Source organism: Pinus tabuliformis, chromosome J (assembly GCF_031772625.1).
Source record: "Pinus tabuliformis cultivar Carrire ecotype Pingquan chromosome J, CPIR1, whole genome shotgun sequence".
Taxonomy (NCBI): Eukaryota; Viridiplantae; Streptophyta; class Pinopsida; order Pinales; family Pinaceae; genus Pinus; species Pinus tabuliformis.
The window spans coordinates 1,194,912,846-1,194,931,463 of record NC_142295.1 but is presented as its reverse complement, the minus strand read 5'-3'; the positions used below and the strand labels follow the sequence as shown (position 1 = coordinate 1,194,931,463).

The 18,618-nt window shown below is 34.4% G+C and overlaps 1 protein-coding gene across 1 annotated transcript; it reads right to left on the bottom strand.

Moving 5' to 3' along the window:
• Positions 1 to 4,747: 4,747 nt before the first annotated feature.
• Positions 4,748 to 5,331, bottom strand: LOC149231379 (uncharacterized). Its single transcript, XM_089376291.1, has 2 exons — positions 5,142 to 5,331; positions 4,748 to 5,097 (listed from the first exon to the last, which is right to left on the bottom strand). The coding sequence occupies exons 1-2, from the start codon at positions 5,329 to 5,331 to the stop codon at positions 4,748 to 4,750; spliced, it is 540 nt and encodes a 179-aa protein (XP_089232417.1).
• Between the last annotated feature and the right edge of the window lie 13,287 nt (positions 5,332 to 18,618).

Sequence of the window (18,618 nt, the reverse complement as noted above, 5' to 3'; positions counted from 1 at the left end):
TTTATTTTTAAGTAGGAAATAATGGCATTGTATCTTTGCTCATTTATGTTTATAGTTTCACTTATTTAAAGGTATAATTGAAAGCTTTGTCATTTATGATTTTTTTTATTTACATTTTTTATTTTGCTAGTCTTTAAAGGGTAACTATTTAAAAGGGCATCCTAGGGGTGTATATTACTTATTTTAATTTATTTTTTGCTCACATTTGACAACACTCATTTAAACTTCTCTCATTGTCTTTTCACAAGTATGCTAGCTTAGCCATGGTGCCTTTTTTAATTCTTCCTCAACTCAAATGTCAAAGTGAGGAATGATAGTTGAAAAGTGCAAACAAATAATTGGATGGTGTTGTGGTTCTAAGTGTGATCGTGGTGTTGTTTTCCTGAGTCGAATTTGTTATCATTTCATAGTCCCCAAGCAATTGTTTTGTCTCATCAAGTCATGATTCCACATAGTGTACTTTGTAAAGTGCATAATTTTCCTGCTCTATGCTCTAGGTATTCATGTTGTCAGCTTACTATAATGCCCCATATCCCCTCACACACAACACTTTCTACTTTGTAAAGTGCATAATTTTCCATGGTCAAGGGGTATTCATGTCATCGACTTACTATAATGCCCCATATCCCCTCACACACAACACTTTCTACTTTGTAAAGTGCATAATTTTCCATGGTCAAGGGGTATTCATGTCATCGGCTTACTATAATGCCCCATATCCCCTCACACACAACACTTTCAACTTTTTTTTCATCACCTCCACTCTATTCATGTAGCAAGGATCATCCCCCCTTCGTGTTTGCTCAATGGCATGTAAAAACTTAGTGTGAAAGAAAGCATGAATTGATAAATCCTAAATAAATTTAAAATTACCAATGTTGCCTAAAGAATATCTAAATTAGAAAAGAGGTGGAGAGCTATATCAAACAAAAAAAGATTGAGTAAGGTGTCATGTCATTATGTGGCTCTCTCCTGGTCTCTGGCTCATCTATAGAACATCAAAATAAAAGGGGTATGTTCAATGTATCAAATGTCATTTTATTTAGGGGTATTAAGTGATGCAGAGGGATGACCCCTCAATACATTATGCTCCCACTTGAGAGGTTGTTGACAAAATCCTAACTAAAAGATAGACATATATGAAAGACCTAACTCTCTTAAAGGCTTTAGAGTTATGTCATGAAGGTTTTCCCCTTTCATTTCATACTGGAGCTCCCACCTGGCATAGCAATTAAGCCTTGTAGGAAACACACTTTGTCCTAGGTTGTGACTGCATGTGTAAAGTTTTGTGAATGTATGTCATGGTAGACTTAGGGAATTCAACAAATTTGTTTTGATTATACTATGTCAAGAGGAATTGTTGGGGTTTGCATCATCTAATCACCCCAATGGGCTATTTATAACCATTTCTATTGAAGATCTCAATGAACAATTCTACAAAGGTTGCCACATCAACAAATTTCATAGACATTTCAACTCTAATCAATGACAAGCATTAAAGAAGATGGTCAAGCTTAAACATTGTCCTAACTTCCAATTATACGTGAAGTATTTTAATTTATAATTGAACAAAAGGATCTTCATTGGCCCATGATTTGGAATGTAACCCTTATTTAAAGGGAATTTATCAAAGGTGGTAGTTTTGAGTTGTATTTGACTTATGGCCTTTCAACCCATGGTTTGAGCACTATTGTTTTGAATTGCCCATTGTTACCAATCGTAATTGTAATGAGAGGCTCAATATATTTAAGGAAGAGGCATTCTCATTTGTAAGGGTGGAAGAATAATGATGAGCTTGTTTGATGCACTATTGGTGTTTCGATGATTATAATTCTATAAAAGGGTTATGAAACAAATGTTTCTTATGTTTCTGTGGAGGACAAATCTATATTTGTGGCCTAAGAAGGATATCTAGTTTGATGAGAGAGACACTCCAAGTTGTGGTATGCACTTGCCTCTTCTTTTATCATCAAAGATAAATATGTTTTACATTGACGTTTGACTTTTTTGGCTTAGTCGTTATGCATTTCCTTTTCTTGAAGTTCAACCCTTAGTGTGATCCTAAACAATACCACCTTCACCATGAAGTTCAACCCTCAGTGTGATCCTAAACAAGACAGCATTTCCTTTTCTTGAAGTTCAACCCTCAGTGTCAAGAAACAAGACAGCATTTCCTTTTCTTGAACTTCAACCTCAGTGTGATCCTAAACAAGACCACCCCAGCTTGATCTCAAATTCCCCTTCCTTTCTCAAATTCCCCTTCTTTTCTTAGCAAATGACACTTCATGGGTAACTCAAATTCCCCTTCCTTTCTTTGTAAATGAAACTTCATGGGTAATCTCAAATTCCCCTTCCTTTCTTCATAAATGACACTTCATGGGTAACTCAAATTCCCCTTCCTTTCTTCGTAAATGACACTTCATGGGTAATCTTCATGATACTTGCGACACCATTCCTCTTTGAGTCTTCAATGAACCATTCATAACCCACTAATTTGATATGATCCCACATCTTAGGGACTAAATTTTCTTTATCCCACTTTATCCTAGGGAATAATCTTATTTATCCTTCTTTTTCTTTCTTTCTTCTTTTCTTTTTCTTTTTTTCTTCTTTTTATTTTCTTGATGAGGGGAAATTTGGGTAGATCACATCGTCAAACTAAGAAGGCCTAACCCAAATACCACGTAATCTCCCAATCAACAAGATACTTAAAAATGAGAACTCAACTAATTCGAAACTAACTCTGAAGACTTTAAAAAAACAAAAATTATTAATTAATATTTAATTCTTTTATTATAATTGATTAGCATGTATGTTTGATTTAGTTTTAGTCATATTTAAACCCAACAATTTTTAGTTTTTAGTTTTAGTCATATTTAAACCCAACAATTTTTAGTTTTTTTTTTTTGGTAAATTTTAAGTGATTTCATTTCCAAAGTTGTTATTTATTTCTAGTTTATTATTTGAAATAAAATACAGGATAAATTTGAAATAAAATATAGACTAAGGACCAGGGAGAAAAGAAGGGGGCACATTTTGACCTAATCCGACCGAAGTCGAAGTGGAATGACAATGTTTCTGCATTGGCGTGGGCGATTCATAATTTAGTTTCATTATTTAATTTGCAGATGGCCATGCGTTGGTTAATATGGTTTTATATACAAGTCAAACCAAAATTATCATTACCATGTGACATGCAATAAACGGTTAACATCGTGACCAGGGTTCTAGCTCATGCCTTTCTGGCTTTGATATGGCTGCCACATGGAAATCTTCAACCAGATAATATTTTAATGCCTCAGATTTCTTCGCTTTGGGTTGAGAGGTATAGCATTCGGACTCCAAAATAGATTAAGCATATTTTATTACCTATGACGAGTCTGTTAGGCCTGACGAATTTCCTTTGCACTTTGTTGTAGTTCCCAGCTTCCAGCTTTCGTGCATTCTAGTAGGTAGTTTCCTCTTGCAAATTTTTGTTATTAGTAGTTTCTGCTGTGTATATATTTACCTTGGTAGCCAGTCATGATCGTCTATATCAATTTTTAGCTATTAGGAAGGGTCCTCAATATAATATTTTTTGCTATTAATAAAAATCATTCCAAGAAGTACAGTGATGTGTGGCTTGACGGTAAGTCAATTTGTGGGAAGCCTGGGAGACTGTAGTTCAAATCTCATTAACACGCACCCACGTCTTGGAGGCACGGAGAGTCTTGCTTTTGCTAAAACCATAGGATCTTAGTATATGGACTTGCAGGTAATTGGATGTACTCTTGGTGTTATAGTGGCAACTACCTGGATTGATCCTAGGTCTCCCATTAAGATTGGCAATCACCCATTCACCCTGTAAAACTAAAAAAAATAAAAATTAAAAAAACAAACTCTTTTGCACTTCAGGTTTCACCACTATTTTCACTTATCAGATTCATTATTTAAGGAATTTTAATAAAATTTTGTCTCTACAAAGCTGGGTTGGTGCGTAAGTTCTACCAAGGACCTCGTATTGATGAAGTTTTTGGGCTATTCGAGTGTCTATTTCAATTACAATTTATAATTCCTTCTGATATGAAATTTCAAATGACTTGAACTTCTCAGATCTATAAAAAAATCCCCTTTTATTGTATCTTTTATCCCTTTTTATTGTATCTTTTATCAATGTCTTTGACTCATTTTGATCCCTTTAACATGTAACCTTCCCTTAAGTGAATTCAAATAGGTATTAGAATAAAATTCAGCCCATTTCAAGTAGCAAAAGGGCTTGTCTCATGGCTAAGTTTAACAAAAGATTATAAAAGTATAACGACAACAACGTCATCGTGGTTGACATGATATACCATGTATTGTATTCTTGGAAAAACGCTGCGTATATATCTAAAATCAGCATGGTCATACAACATGCAAAATCACCCAGTTGAGACAAAGTGGAGAAGGTGTCATTTGCGTTATCATCTAAGTTGTCAGAATTAGTATCAATGCAAACAAAATCTCTGGGAGATAAACAACACCGAATTTGTTTTCAAGGGTTTGTTTCGCTTAAATAAATTAAATATATTCAAATATAGATGATTGCATATTTTGAAAATATTTCAGAATTTTGCTATCCAAAAATAGTCAAACAATTGATCATCTAATTATATAATTCAAGATATTCAAACGAACCATTACACTTCAAATTCAAGATATTCAAACGAACCATTACACTTCAAATAAGATATTCAAACGAACCATTACACTTCAAATTACAGAGACTTCATGTAACCAAGTATATTGGCCTGGACAGAGAAACCCTGGTACGACTATGGCTATGGCTGTGATGCACCAGAGGCATATAGGGCACATCGGTCTTGTTTCTTTGCATCGCACTGTACATGGCAGCCAGCGGAATGGGAATGGAAGTCGGTCGACCAGATCTGTAGGGAGGAGCGATATCGTTCATATAAATTGGCTTGGCTTGGGATTCTAACACAGGAACTGTCTTCTTCATGTGCTTCTGCTTCTCACTGGATTTCCTCCAGAAGAACATAGAACTCTTCCATGACTTCTTTTTCTTCAAATCCTCCACCGATTTGTGAAGTTGATCCAATGGGGCTTTCAAATGCGAGACAGACGAAAGAAACATTACAATATAAGAATATCCTTAAAAACTGTAAAATGCACCTTCGTCTTGTTTTTCTTAATGCAAAGTTCAAACTGCAAATATTTATAAGAGGCGGCCTGACATGGGATCTGGGTGAGAACCTGAGCATAGTCTATTTCCGGATCAAAGAAAAAATAATCGAACTGGGAATGCCCAGACATGGGGATGCCAGAGTTGACGTTGCCACTTGAAGACATTGAAAAATTAAAAACAGATCACAAAACATTCTGAACATTTTCTTGAATAGACCATCCAATTTTTTTGGAAATCCAATCTGATAAATTCCCACAGGCCTACCGCTAAGATCACAGCCCAACTGCCCTAGTTTTAAAATAACTTACAGCTAAAAAGAGCCCAGTTAATGCTCTGTGCTCTGGTCGATAATTGTTGTTAGCTTCAGTTCCGATACCTTTACTCTTGGATTTTCTTTAACAACACCCACCTCATAAATGCGATTTTTAAGCCATTCGAACTTTCTCATTTTTGGCCCAAATACGGGCGATTTTGGTCACCATGGTGTGTACATTTTACTTTCTCGCAACATTGACATCACAGTTCCTTACGTTTATGGAGAGGGCAAATACTATTTATTGCTAATTGCATGCCGGTAGACATGAATAGTGAAATTAGATTATTCGAAGCCGCTGCCGATGACTGTTTGCAAAAATATTTGAGGGCATGAGGAGCTTCGCATCTATCCAATTTGCAAGTTTCCAGGTCTTTGTACATAGGCTGTTGTCCGTCGTTTTCATTCTCTATCAGAGCACTCTGTTCGTATAACGGTCGACTTTTCTTTCGTTACCGTTACTAACGGTTATGGTCCTCTGGATATTGATTAAATTAATACATGAAAATAATTGTATTGTATAGGAATCCATGTTCGACAATCTGGGCGGCCCAACTCATTACTCAGACTCTCAAGTATGGTTGTTCTGGGCGTGGGTAAAGTTCGAAAATGGTAAAATCATGAATATATAAATGTGTTCTTTTCAAAGGTTAACAGGTTAAAGTTGGTCCTGAATCGTAACAGTCATCTCGTAAGTTCCAACGTTATGATTCTTTGATTAGAAATGGGCAGAAATATAAATATGTAGCTTGAAAATAAGCGGACTTGTAAATAAGTATATGAGTCTTTGTTCGGAAGAAAATATAAATATGTAAATTGAAAATAAGTGAAATCACAAGGATAAAAGGTTATGATCATTTACTTGAAAATGGGTAGAAATATAAATCTTTTAAGATTTTACTTATTTTGAAATAAGTCATCACAACCATGTTAATATGGTGGTTCTGTTATTGTTAATATAGTGGTTTTGTCATTATAGGTAGTTAATATGGTGGTTCTGTTATTGTTAATATAGTGGTTTTGTCATTATAGGTAGTTGATCATAACAATGCCACTTACATGATTTTATTATTATTTTTTTAATAGGTAATAAGCCTTCCCTCCTTTAACTTACACATTATTTTTTTTATAGGTAATAAGCCTTCCCTCCTTTAACTTACACATTCATGGTTTTGCTTGTTTATGAGTAAGAAATCATGACCTTGCAACTTGCTCATTTATGTTTATGGTTCCACACGTTTTTGTGTATTCAAATTTAAAACTTTGTCATAGTTATGATTAATAAGTAATTATCTTTATTGAGATATATTTAGAAGTATATAATGAAAATAATTGTGTTACGCTGGATTTTATGTACAATATTAAACAAGTGTGACCCTATTCTCACCTTGTTCAAGTTTGCAAACATTATCCACCTTACAAACTTTTAAGATTTGTTGCCTAGAAATGCATTCAATCATGATTATGCTTAGAAATGGTGAAATAATGAATGGGTTAGTTACAAGGTTATGATTTCCTACACAAAAATGGGTGAAACCTGAACACGAGAGCTAAATATGAGAAAAAACCATATATCACCAAGGCACAAGCTTGTGATTCTCTACTTAAGAATGGGTGAAACCATGAACTATTCATAGTTTTCTCCATTACCAAGTAGGCATTCAAAACTTTTCTCACAGTTTTGGTTTGACATGCCTAAAAGATTTTTAAGCCACTTGTTTCAAGTGAACACTTCACTTTTAATCAAAGAAAATATCAGTAAGAAAGATAACAAGCATAACCTTTTTTACCAACCACAACCTTGTACCATCTTTATTCATCATCTAAACCATTTCTAGTAGGGAAACTTAACCTCGCAACTTGCCTATTAATGTTTCTATGCAATTCCATTTAGGGTATCATAACATCATGGTCCCATCCTTCTCATCCATAGTTTCATCTGTTTCATGATTAGGACCCTACACGATTGTTAATGTTTGTCGCACAAGACCATATGAGGAGGATAATGAGGTCTCTCAAATTTTGAATATTCAAGCATATATCTATCTCGACCTTGGATGACCTATTAGACTACATTGAAAGAAAAAAACTCCAAATGCAAACCTATGGTTAAAAGTTCTAGGTACTATAATAGATATCTATGCAAGCCTTTTTTTCTCCTTCCTATTTTATGTGACATTCATCCTACTTTAGTTTATTGGGATTAACACATGTTGCATTACATGACACCTAATCTAGAATAGATGGACATATAAATTTTCATCTATTTTTGTGTTATTGGGGTGGAAACACATGTCTCTTGTGTTTCTATGGAATACAAAGCTATAATTGAGGACTAAGAAAGATATCTAGTTCCATGAGAGAGGAACTCTCATTTGTGGTCTCCACTTGGCTCTTCTTTGATCATCAGACATAAATAGGTTCTACATTGAGGTTTGACATCTCTGTCTTGGTAATGTTGCATTTCCTTTTCTTGTCGGTGTGATTCTAAACAAGAGCGCCATGAGCTTGATCTCCAACTCCCCTTCCTTTCTTCATAAATGGCACTTCATGAGTAATCTTCATGATACCATTCCTCTTTGAGCCTACAATGAGCCATTCAACATTCTCTTTTGCTAAGATCCCATATCCTAGGCATAAATTTTATTTATCTTGCCTTATCCAAGGCAATAATCTTCTTTATCCTACCTTATAGTTCACTATATATATATATATATATATAGATATATTTATTTATTTATTTTTCTCATAGGATGATTAATTTGTATGCATGTTTTATTTAGTTTTCCTTATATTTATTTAAACCAAAAAATATAAAAGAAGAAATTATATTATAAACTTAAGTGTTATCATTTCTAAACTTGCTCTTTATTTCTAATTTATTATATATATATATTATATATATATATATATATATATATATATATATATTGTTCTTTATTAGTCCATTCCTCACTAGGGATTGTAACACTCACCCCACGATCAAAGTTCGTTGGCTCTTGTTTATTTTGATGATATTTTTCAACTTTAACCAATTTTTTCAGGAAAATGCTTAATATTCATACTTTTGTGTAAATTCAAAATTAATTTCCTAGTTTCTGGAAATCTTATTTCTAACTTTCCATTGGTTAAGTGATCCTTGATGAGACATAATTCCCCTAGTGGAGGGCCTTTTATTTTTAGTATTTGTCAATGTCTGATAAATAATTTTAAAATAAAAAAGGCTAATTTTGTGAGTGGTCATTCTATTGGTGAATGCTCTAACATTGACATCATGACACTGCTACTTATCTTCCCTATGATGCCAAAACTGATGGTGTTCTAGGTCTGTTACGTAAGCGAGGGGATGGGGGGTGGTTGAACAAATATGCGGAGGTGAAAACGATGGTAAAGACTAGTGGCAAAGCTTAAATCAATATTATTTCAAATAATTAAGAATAAGATAAATATATTCAAATCCTTCCAATTATACCATCTATATGATTGTGCAGATCTTTCCTTGTATGAATATTTCATTGTGTGGAGGTTACAATTAAAGCTTTAATTGCACAAAGGAAGCTTCCTCCGCACTTCGCATCATTGGTTATTCTTTAAACTTCTAAAAAAACTTTATTTGAGTATTCCATTCTAGCTACCATTTCTTTGAATCCTAACGCTTCTAATATGCAACTACTAATGATATTAAAACATGGACTGACATTCAAAACCTCGATTTCTAAGGCTTTGATTTGTCAAACAAAGTAAAACCCCCTTTATACTTAGTATCTTTTATTTAATGTAATAGGTGAATTTTCATTTAGTTTCCATTAATGTTTATCTTCTAAGTTGGACGAAGCTCACACTGATATCAATCTCTTCATTCCACTATACAGGTTTTTGTTGAATGATTCAAACCAGCATGAAGGTAGTCATAACATCGTAGGATGAATATGGAAGTAAAAGAGTTTAGTCTAAAGTTATAAATACTCACATTAATTTGTATAATTTCATCATCGAAGTCTTCCAAATTTGAGAGACCTCTCCTTCCCATACTAAGATCCTCTTATATCATATCATTTATTACACAAAATTGAGCTTTGATCTAATACTAGCATAGATCCATCTTAAATACAGATCTAACATGAACTGAGAGGGATCCAATTTCATCACGTGTAAATTTTTTATGACCAACATTATTTAACTATTTTGTACAGTTATTTATTTTATTTTTATTTTTAAAATGTTTAAAATTTTTAAAATTTTTATTTGCGCCAACATGAACAAAATTTCAACTTTGATGATGGACGAACATGGTTACACATCATACTGGGTTGTAGAATGAGCCTCTCGGCTCAATTAATGCTACTAACATCAATCATCTTGTATTGTTTTTTGGGTTTTTTTTTACTAAGGAGCTTTAAGTTAGAGAACCCTATGAGGTTGATCCCTCATATTGTCTCGTTCCTACATGTTTCTAGCTTTTACAATGGTAGGTTGTTGGAGAACAACCTATTTTTCGAACCCGACAATCCATCCACCTTCAATCACAATCTCAATTTAGTGGTCTACAATGTCTCCCACATACAAATCACCCAATTAATTGAAAGTTGTAGAAGACCATAAATAATAGGTGGTTTGTTGAAACAAAGGTTAAAAAGTTTTAAGGTAAAGAAAACTAAAATCATTAGCTCCTGAATGGTAATTCATAAATTGTTAACTCCATAATTTATACTCATAATTAATATTCTAGAATGATATAGCTATTCATACACCCATGCATAGATAAAGTCTTATCCTTTTATTCAAATGACAAAATCTATGATGACTCTATTGAGCTCATTAACCACCACAAAAAAAACATATAATATCATAAGTAAGTAACTATTGTCCATTGTTGCAATATTATAAGTAAATGTAGGAATTTACAGGATAAGTTCCTCAGATAGAACACCAAAGGACACCGCTCACAAACAGATCACAGATCAATACACCAGTATTTTTGATGTGGTTAAAACCCTCAAAGAGGGAAACAGTCCACGGCTTGAGCCAACGCGACCACTTCAGGAAATTTATTAATAAAAGAATGAAAATTTACATAAACTTCTCTCATGAATGATCACCCTACAAATGACCGTCCATGCTCTTTAAATAGATATCATGGACCAATCGGGTGTTAAGACATGGATCAAGTGTCGGTAATATCGAGGAGAGAATGAACCATCGGAACACTTCATGTCTAGAACATATCGTGACCGCCGAATTGTAAGTTACAAAAGTACATAGTAAAGAAACACACTTTACCTAACTCTATACTAGACCAAGTTATACTTAACTATTTCCTATGTGTTAGAATATCCTAACATCCCCCCTTAAGAACAACTTGGGATAAGATTGAAGGATGTACAAATATGACAAAGTAGGAGAAGGAAGGAGGCATTAGAGCCTATCCCCCCTTAGTGACAACTTCCTGAACTCCAACTATAAATCAAATTTTAGTAAACTTCACCTCTATGAGAGCCTTTGTAAAGATGTCTGCAACTTGATCATCATTTGAACAATATTGCACTTCAAGAACATGGTCATGAATGAGCTTTCTGATGAAGTGCATGTGTAGTTCAATGTGTTTTCTGCGCTGATGTTGGACTGGATATTTTCATAGTTGAATGGAACTTTGATTATCACACCAAAGTGTAGTCAGATGTTGCTACTGAAAGCTAAACTCTGACAGGATCTGACGAAGCCACAGGGATTCCTTACTAGCTTCTACAATGCCATGATACTCTGCTTCTACTGAAGAAATAAAAATGGTACTTTGCTTCTTGCAAGCCCATGTAATAGGTCCAGAACCAAGAGTGAACACCTAACCCGTAGTAGACTTCCAATCATCAGGGTCACCAGCCCAATCAAAATTAGTGAAACCAACCAATAGAGGAGATGCTTCTACACTATAATGAATCCCAAACTAAACTATACCTCAAACATAACAAAGTATTCTTTTAGCTTCTTTCCGATGACTTTCATGTGGGTTTTTCATAAATCGGGCAATAAGGCCAACAACAAAGGAAAGGTCAGGATGGGTATGGGTCAGATACCAAAGTTTTCCTACAAGCTGACGGTATAAGGTAGCATTAACTTCAGGGGAAGTACAAGTGACTGAAAGTTTGTCTCCGAACTAAAAGGGAGAAGGGGATGGCTTACAGTCTTCCATGTGAAAGTGGCGTAGAAGGTCACAAGCATACTTGGACTGGGAAAGGGAAATACCTTCCTTGGATTGCATGACTTGAAGACCAATAAAATAATGCAAGTGTCCTAAGTCTGTCATTTTAAATTGCTTTTTAAGGCTAGACTTCACATGGTTTATAAGGTTGGGATCACTACGAGTAAGGATAAGATCATAAACATAAAGAACAATAATGATAAGAGACTTACCCACTTTCTTGGTGTAAACAATATTGTAAGAATGACACCTTGAAAAGCGAGTATCTAAAATAAAGTTATCCATTTTGGCATACCAATCCCGAGGGGCTTACTTGAGACCATAAAGGGATTTATTAAGCTGACATACAAGGTTGGATTCAGTTTGTATAAATCCAAGAGGTTGTTCCATATAGATTTCTTGATGCAAGTCCCCATGCAAGAAGGCATATTTAACATCCATCTAATGGACTTCCCATTTGAAAGAGGCAGCAAGGGAAAGAACAAGGTGGATAGAGTTCATTTTGGCAACAAGGGAGAAGGTTTCAGTATAGTCAATGCCTTCAACTTGCGAAAAATCCTTAGCAACAAGACGAGCTTTATGTTTATCAACTTTTAATCTGGTACAAAATTGGTTCTGTAAACCCATTTGCATCTAACAAGTTTCCGTCCCTTTGGAAGAGGAACAATATCCCATGTATCATTTGCCAAGAATTAAAGATATTCTTCATTCATAGCTTTGTCCCAATTTAGATGGCCTAAAGCTTCTGAAAAGGTGTCACGATTATGATTCGCTGAAGCTTGAGCCAGTAAAGAAGAGGCTCTATCGAACTGAGAACATGTATGTCACTGATATGTAGGATCACCTACAAGAACACCTACTGCATCTCGAGTAGCACAGACCCATTTAGGAAGTTGAGGAGCTGAAGGAGGATCCTGAGAAGGTCGGGGAGGATTGTCATCCTCATTGTCATCATTTGAAGAAGAAATGTTTTTAGAAGTAGAAGGGACAGAGAGAGGTGGCACATCTGTCGAACTAGGGTCATAGGCCAATATATTTTCAGCAAACTTTACATCTCTTCTAATGATAACATTTTTGGACTTAAGTGGAATAAGTCTATATCCTTTGACATCTTCAAAATATCCAACAAAAATACATTGTTCACTCTTAGGTTCTAAATCTTTATGTTTCTCATCTGGAATAGGGGCCCATGCTTCACTTCCAAAAACACGAAAGTGACTTACATCTGGTTTAATTGAGCTCCATGCTTATTCTAGAGTGATATTCTTTAAAACCTTAGTAGGAGTGTGATTTACTATGTAATTTGCATAGTTAATTGCTTCTGCCGAAAAATTAAGACTAAGTCCTTTAGATTAAAGCATACAATTAGCCATTTCCTTTAAAATGTGATTATTCCTTTCAGCTACACCATTTCGTTGTGGAGTATATGGAACAATATGTTGCATTTGAATTCCATGCTCAGTGAAAAAGTTGATGAATCTGTTGTTAACATATTCTCTGCCATTATAAGATCTTAGCTTAAGAATTTGATTTCCAGATTGTTTCTCAACAAAGGTCTTAAAGGCCAAGGACATGTTAAAATTTCACTCTTGAGTTTTAAGAAGTATACCCAAGTGCGTTTGGAGAAATCATCAATGAAAGTTAAGAAATACTTGTAGCCAGAGAATGAAACAACTGGAAGTGGGCCACATAAATCACTATGTGCAATTTGTAAAGGGGCTAAGGCGTGCCAAGAGGCACATTTTTCAAAACTATCTCGATGATGTTTTCCGAGTGCACATCCAGAACAAACACCATCTCTACAAGATACCATATGAAGACTTGTCACCATATTTTCTTTAAATATATTTTGAAGGGAGCCATAGTTTAAGTGACCAAATCATTCATGCCAAAGTTTGCTCACTTCATCATTATGAGCAACAAATACCAAGGGAAGAGTTGATGACCCAAAGTTGTTAAACTTATACAACCTTGTAGAATCATCAGCAACACCAGTAGCTAAATTTGTCTAGGATCTCTTAGGTCCTTAATTACAACATCATGAGGTGAGAATTCAATGATTTTACCTTCACCTGAATGGGTTATCTGATATACAAATAGAAGGTTGCAGGATAAGGTTGGAACACATAATACATCATTAAATTGACCATTGTCTAGATGAATAGCTCCAATCCCTACAACACTAAGAGATCTATCATCACCAACATATATATTTTTTGTGTTACAGTCATTTAAAGAAGAAAACATGGATTTTTTTTGCCATGTGATAAAAAGCTCCAGAATCAATGAGCAACTCATGAGAATGAGAAGAAGAAGATACATTTAGTGCATAACTAGACCGAGATGCTTGACAACCACATGCAGAAAGCGCAATTCATGAAGATGACGTTGATGTTGAAGAGTGCTCTAAATGGATGTTATGCTTCTTCATTGTTGCTTCCAAAGCTTCCATATTCTTAAAGAATTTAGATTCTAAGTGGCCATCTCGATTACAAAAGTTGCAATGTCTATCAGTCTTCTTCCCTTTGTTTTTATTTGCCTTATCATTTTGTTGAATTGATTTTTCATTTTGAGGCTAAAATTGCTTAGGAAACTTGTTTGATTTAGGACCATTCTTTTTAGGATACTGCTTCTTAGGATTCTTTGAATTTGGTTGCTGCTAGGTGGCTAAGGCTTTCTTAGAATAGTTTCCAAGATTAAAAATACCAAGATGTAAGAGTTTTTCCTGTTCTCTTATTAAAGAATCGCAAAAGGCATCAAAAGAGGGGGACTTGTAGTCTTGTCCTTGAGAAATGAAGGCTTCTCTAGTAGAATGGAAGGTGGAAACAAACACAGAGTAGGCTAGTCCCAACTTAGTAAGAATGGAATAGATAAGGCTACCATCTTCTTTATTAACCTTAACACCTTCCAAGAGAAGTCTAAGGGTCTTTAACTTGGACAAAAAATCTTCAATTGAAGAAAAATTATTGGGGTCCAACGTAAGCAACTCATTTTCAGGTTGATGGGCTCTAATTTCATTTTTAATTCCAAAAACTTTAGTGAGTTGTTTCATTGCTTCATTAGGGGTATCAAGTTTTGTGATATGGAATCTAAGGCCTGGATAAATAGAAATCCCTATTAACCCATGTACTTGATCTTGCCTATTTTCCCATTTGGCTGCCTTATCTTCATCTTTAGGTTTAGTTTCTTGGCCTAAGGCTATTCTGTAAAGGCCTTTACTTCTAAGTAAATCCACAATGTAGGACCACCATTAGAAGTAGTTGGTGTTGTCAAGAATAACTAGGCATGGACTTTCCATTTTAATAGAAACTGAAGCTGTAGATGTTGAAACTAAGTGTTCCAATGAAAATATCTCAAAAAATTAGGCTGATTCAAAAAAACGGCTTCCGAATGAAGAAGTTATGGCTTTTTGAAGAAAAGTTGTTGAAGATGCCGACGAAGTGTAGGAATGTGTGGAAGTGAATGATAATGTTATATTTAACCCCCCTCCAAACTTAATCTAATTAACTCACTTTAAAAAAATATTTTATGTGACCCACTATTATAAATAAGTGAAAGTCACTTTTACAATGGTACTTTATGAGCTACTCACTAAATTATAACTTAATAAAAGATAAAGAGACTTTAGAATTATAAGTGGCTCACTTTTTATAATGGGTGAGAATGCTTTTACATAAATTAACTTTAAAACATAAGTTACATGTGCTTTTCTAAAAAATAACCCAACAAAAAGAAATACTTGAATTCAAGACCTCTATTCTCATAAAGTAAATTTGGACCAAGTGAGCTAGTTTAAAAGGGTAGTGATTTTTGGAAAAGAGGAAGGGGTTATTTTTTTTTTCACTGAAGCTTTGAGGTGCGTGCTTACTTGGAAAAGCCCTTTTTTCCTACAAAACAAAAAACCACACAACCTAACACAGACATACAAAAAAACAAACCTTATGGCATGAAGTTACATTTTGCCAGAAACTAAATATTTTCCTCAAAGTTTTTAATTTTCCAGGATCACACTAAGGTGCAATAGAAAAGAGCATACACATGAGAAAAATCCTTCCTTTTTGTTTTTGATTTGCCCAGATTGCATAGAGTCATAGGGAAAAGAGCATACACAGAAATGAAAGGTATAGATCTGGTAATAAAAAAACAGAGAGCTAAATAAATCAAAATAAACAGAGAGATGAATAAATAGAACTTCAAATAAAGATTATATACCTCCAGATCTTAAAAATGACGTAGCTAGGGCTAATGGAAACCTTTTCACGTGAAACAAAAGGGGTTCCTCATTGGAATAGATGCTCCTAACACAATAGAGAAATCCTCTTGGCCTGAAGGTAGTCAGAAACAGTAGATCTAGGAAGCCACAGTCACATGCACTTGTACCGGCTTCAGATTTGGATCACCAACGGATGCAGCCCTCAAATAGCTTTGATACCATGTAGGAATTTACAAGGTAAGTTCCTCAGATAGAACACCAAAGGACACCGCTCACAAACAGATCATAAATCAATACAGCAGTATTCTTGACGTGGTTAAAACCCTTAAAGAGGGAAATAGTCCACGACCTGAGCCAACGTGACCACTTCAGGCAATTTATTAATAAAAGTATGAAAATTTACATAAACTTTTCTTATGCATGGACACCCTATAAATTACCATCCATGCTATTTAAATAGATATCATGGACCAATCGGGTGTTAAACCACGGATCAAGTGTCAGTAATACCGAGAAGAGAATGAACTATCGGATCACTTCATGACTAGAACATATCGTGACCGTCAGATTGTAAGTTACAAAAGTACATAGTAAAGAAACACACCTTACCTAACTCTATACTAGATCAAGTTATACTTAACTATTTCCTATGTGTCGGAATATCCTAACAGTAGAGACATTTAACTGGTAAATATAGTAAATAGCATGAAAGGCATGTTTTAGATTTGAGTCATTGTATAAGAGGTAGAATTGATTTATTTTTGACTTAGGTGTATTTTAAAACAAGGGTATAGCTGCATAGAAGCATATTTAAGAAAATGGAAGCGGAAGTATTATCATTGATTTTTGAATGACTTATATTAGTTTGTCCAATTAATGCATGTATTATTACAAGTTTAGATCATTTTTGCAATGATTGGCAATTTCGAAAGCTCTGCATACTCTCCAATTTCCAACTATAACCTTTCAGTTTGCAAGTGATAAGAAGAAAATGGGTAAGAACACACGTGAATGGTATTTTGCTTGCTTGCCATAACATTGATAAATTGTGTAAAATACAGAGGTGCAGAGGAAGCTTTCTTTCTCAACGCCTCCACACTCCGCATATGTCTCAAACGTGGATGCCACTATCAATTTTGGTGTTTCAACAAAAGAACTATTATTTATGGTCTTCTACAACTTCCAATTTAACTAGGTGATCAAACCACTTAATTGGGTCTTTAGCTCAATTATTACAGTTATGTATAAGATATAAAATATAAAAACAACATTCAAATATGTATGCCATTAAACTATAAGCATTGTGCGGAGTGCGAAGGTGTGGAGGAAACTTTCATTGTGCTACCTCCACACCTCCACACTTAATAAATATTTAAAAAAATTATAACCATTAAATTTTAGAAAATTAAACTATGCAAGTTTTCAAGTGCATGAAATACCACTGCATGTGAGGGATACAAAGGGTATTTATATGTAATTTGTGATAAAATTGTACTTATTTCTATGTGTTTGCATACGTTGTGGTATATTAGATAATATTATAAACTTGAAACAATTGATCTTGATCCAATGTATTTTAGCACTTTTTCAGAACCTGTATATCCACCAGCAGAGGGTCTAATCAAATAATATGTTCCAATTGATATAGTTTGAGAGGCATAATTTGTTACATAGGCACTTTAATATACCTACAAATACTATGACGTCTGCAAAGCTACAACTATTACAATGGATTTTGAGTAAACAACTACCTTTGGGTCTTAATAGCCCAATCAAGGAATCAAAGCATGAGACAACCTTTACTTCAATATCATAGATTCACTTACTTTGTGATCTAAACTGAGAACCCACAAAGGCATAGGAAAAGGCATCATAGTTAGAGGCAGAGGCACCATCTCCCACTCTTCCACCAAAATTTCACCTAGAATCCCTTCGAGGTTGAAGGTGTGTTATAGAGTCTCTAGATCTTGATCCTATTAATGTCCCAGGGTTATAGCATCTTCAAATTGTAACATAGCTAGTTTTAGTTTTGTGGTTTTTTATAAAATCTCTTTTTCCCGTTAATGATGCACTACGAAAGATGTTCCAACATGGCCTATTGCTCCTAGGGATGATGCAAAGACAACACAAACAAAGTTAATTCTAGTGCCTATAGGTGTTCCTACATCTGCATATGTTCATAGTCAAGTTATTCTCACATATGGTTGTGTTTCCACCTTAGTGTCATTTTCCTATGTCATTCCTTCACTTGCTCGTTTTCCAAGAAGTGATGTGAATTTGCATGGATTTTATGAAAGGATCACATCATTCTTGCGAATGTCGTCCACAAGGTATATATTTTTAAATTTTTGTTGAAAATAGCAACAAGAAATGCTAAAAATAGCATTCCTATAGATACCATTTCGAGATACATTCCAATTTTAATTTGTCCCTAAATTAAAATTGTGAATTAAAATTTGAATTTGAGCTTAGTAGCTGTTTGTAAAATAATTAATTAATTCATCTTGAGTTAATTAGTTGGAGAAAATCAAACGCGAAGTCTATGTGAAGACATGCAATAGTTATCCCTTTGATTGAGGAAGTTATCCCTTAATTAAGGAGATCAGGATGAGTTGTACTTTGAGTTGTAATTAGTTAGCTCAGTTAACTGAGTTAAGTCTAGTTAGATTAGTTCCAACAGTTTGTGGAATTGATTGTGAGTTCAATTAGTCAATGCATGCATGCATGCA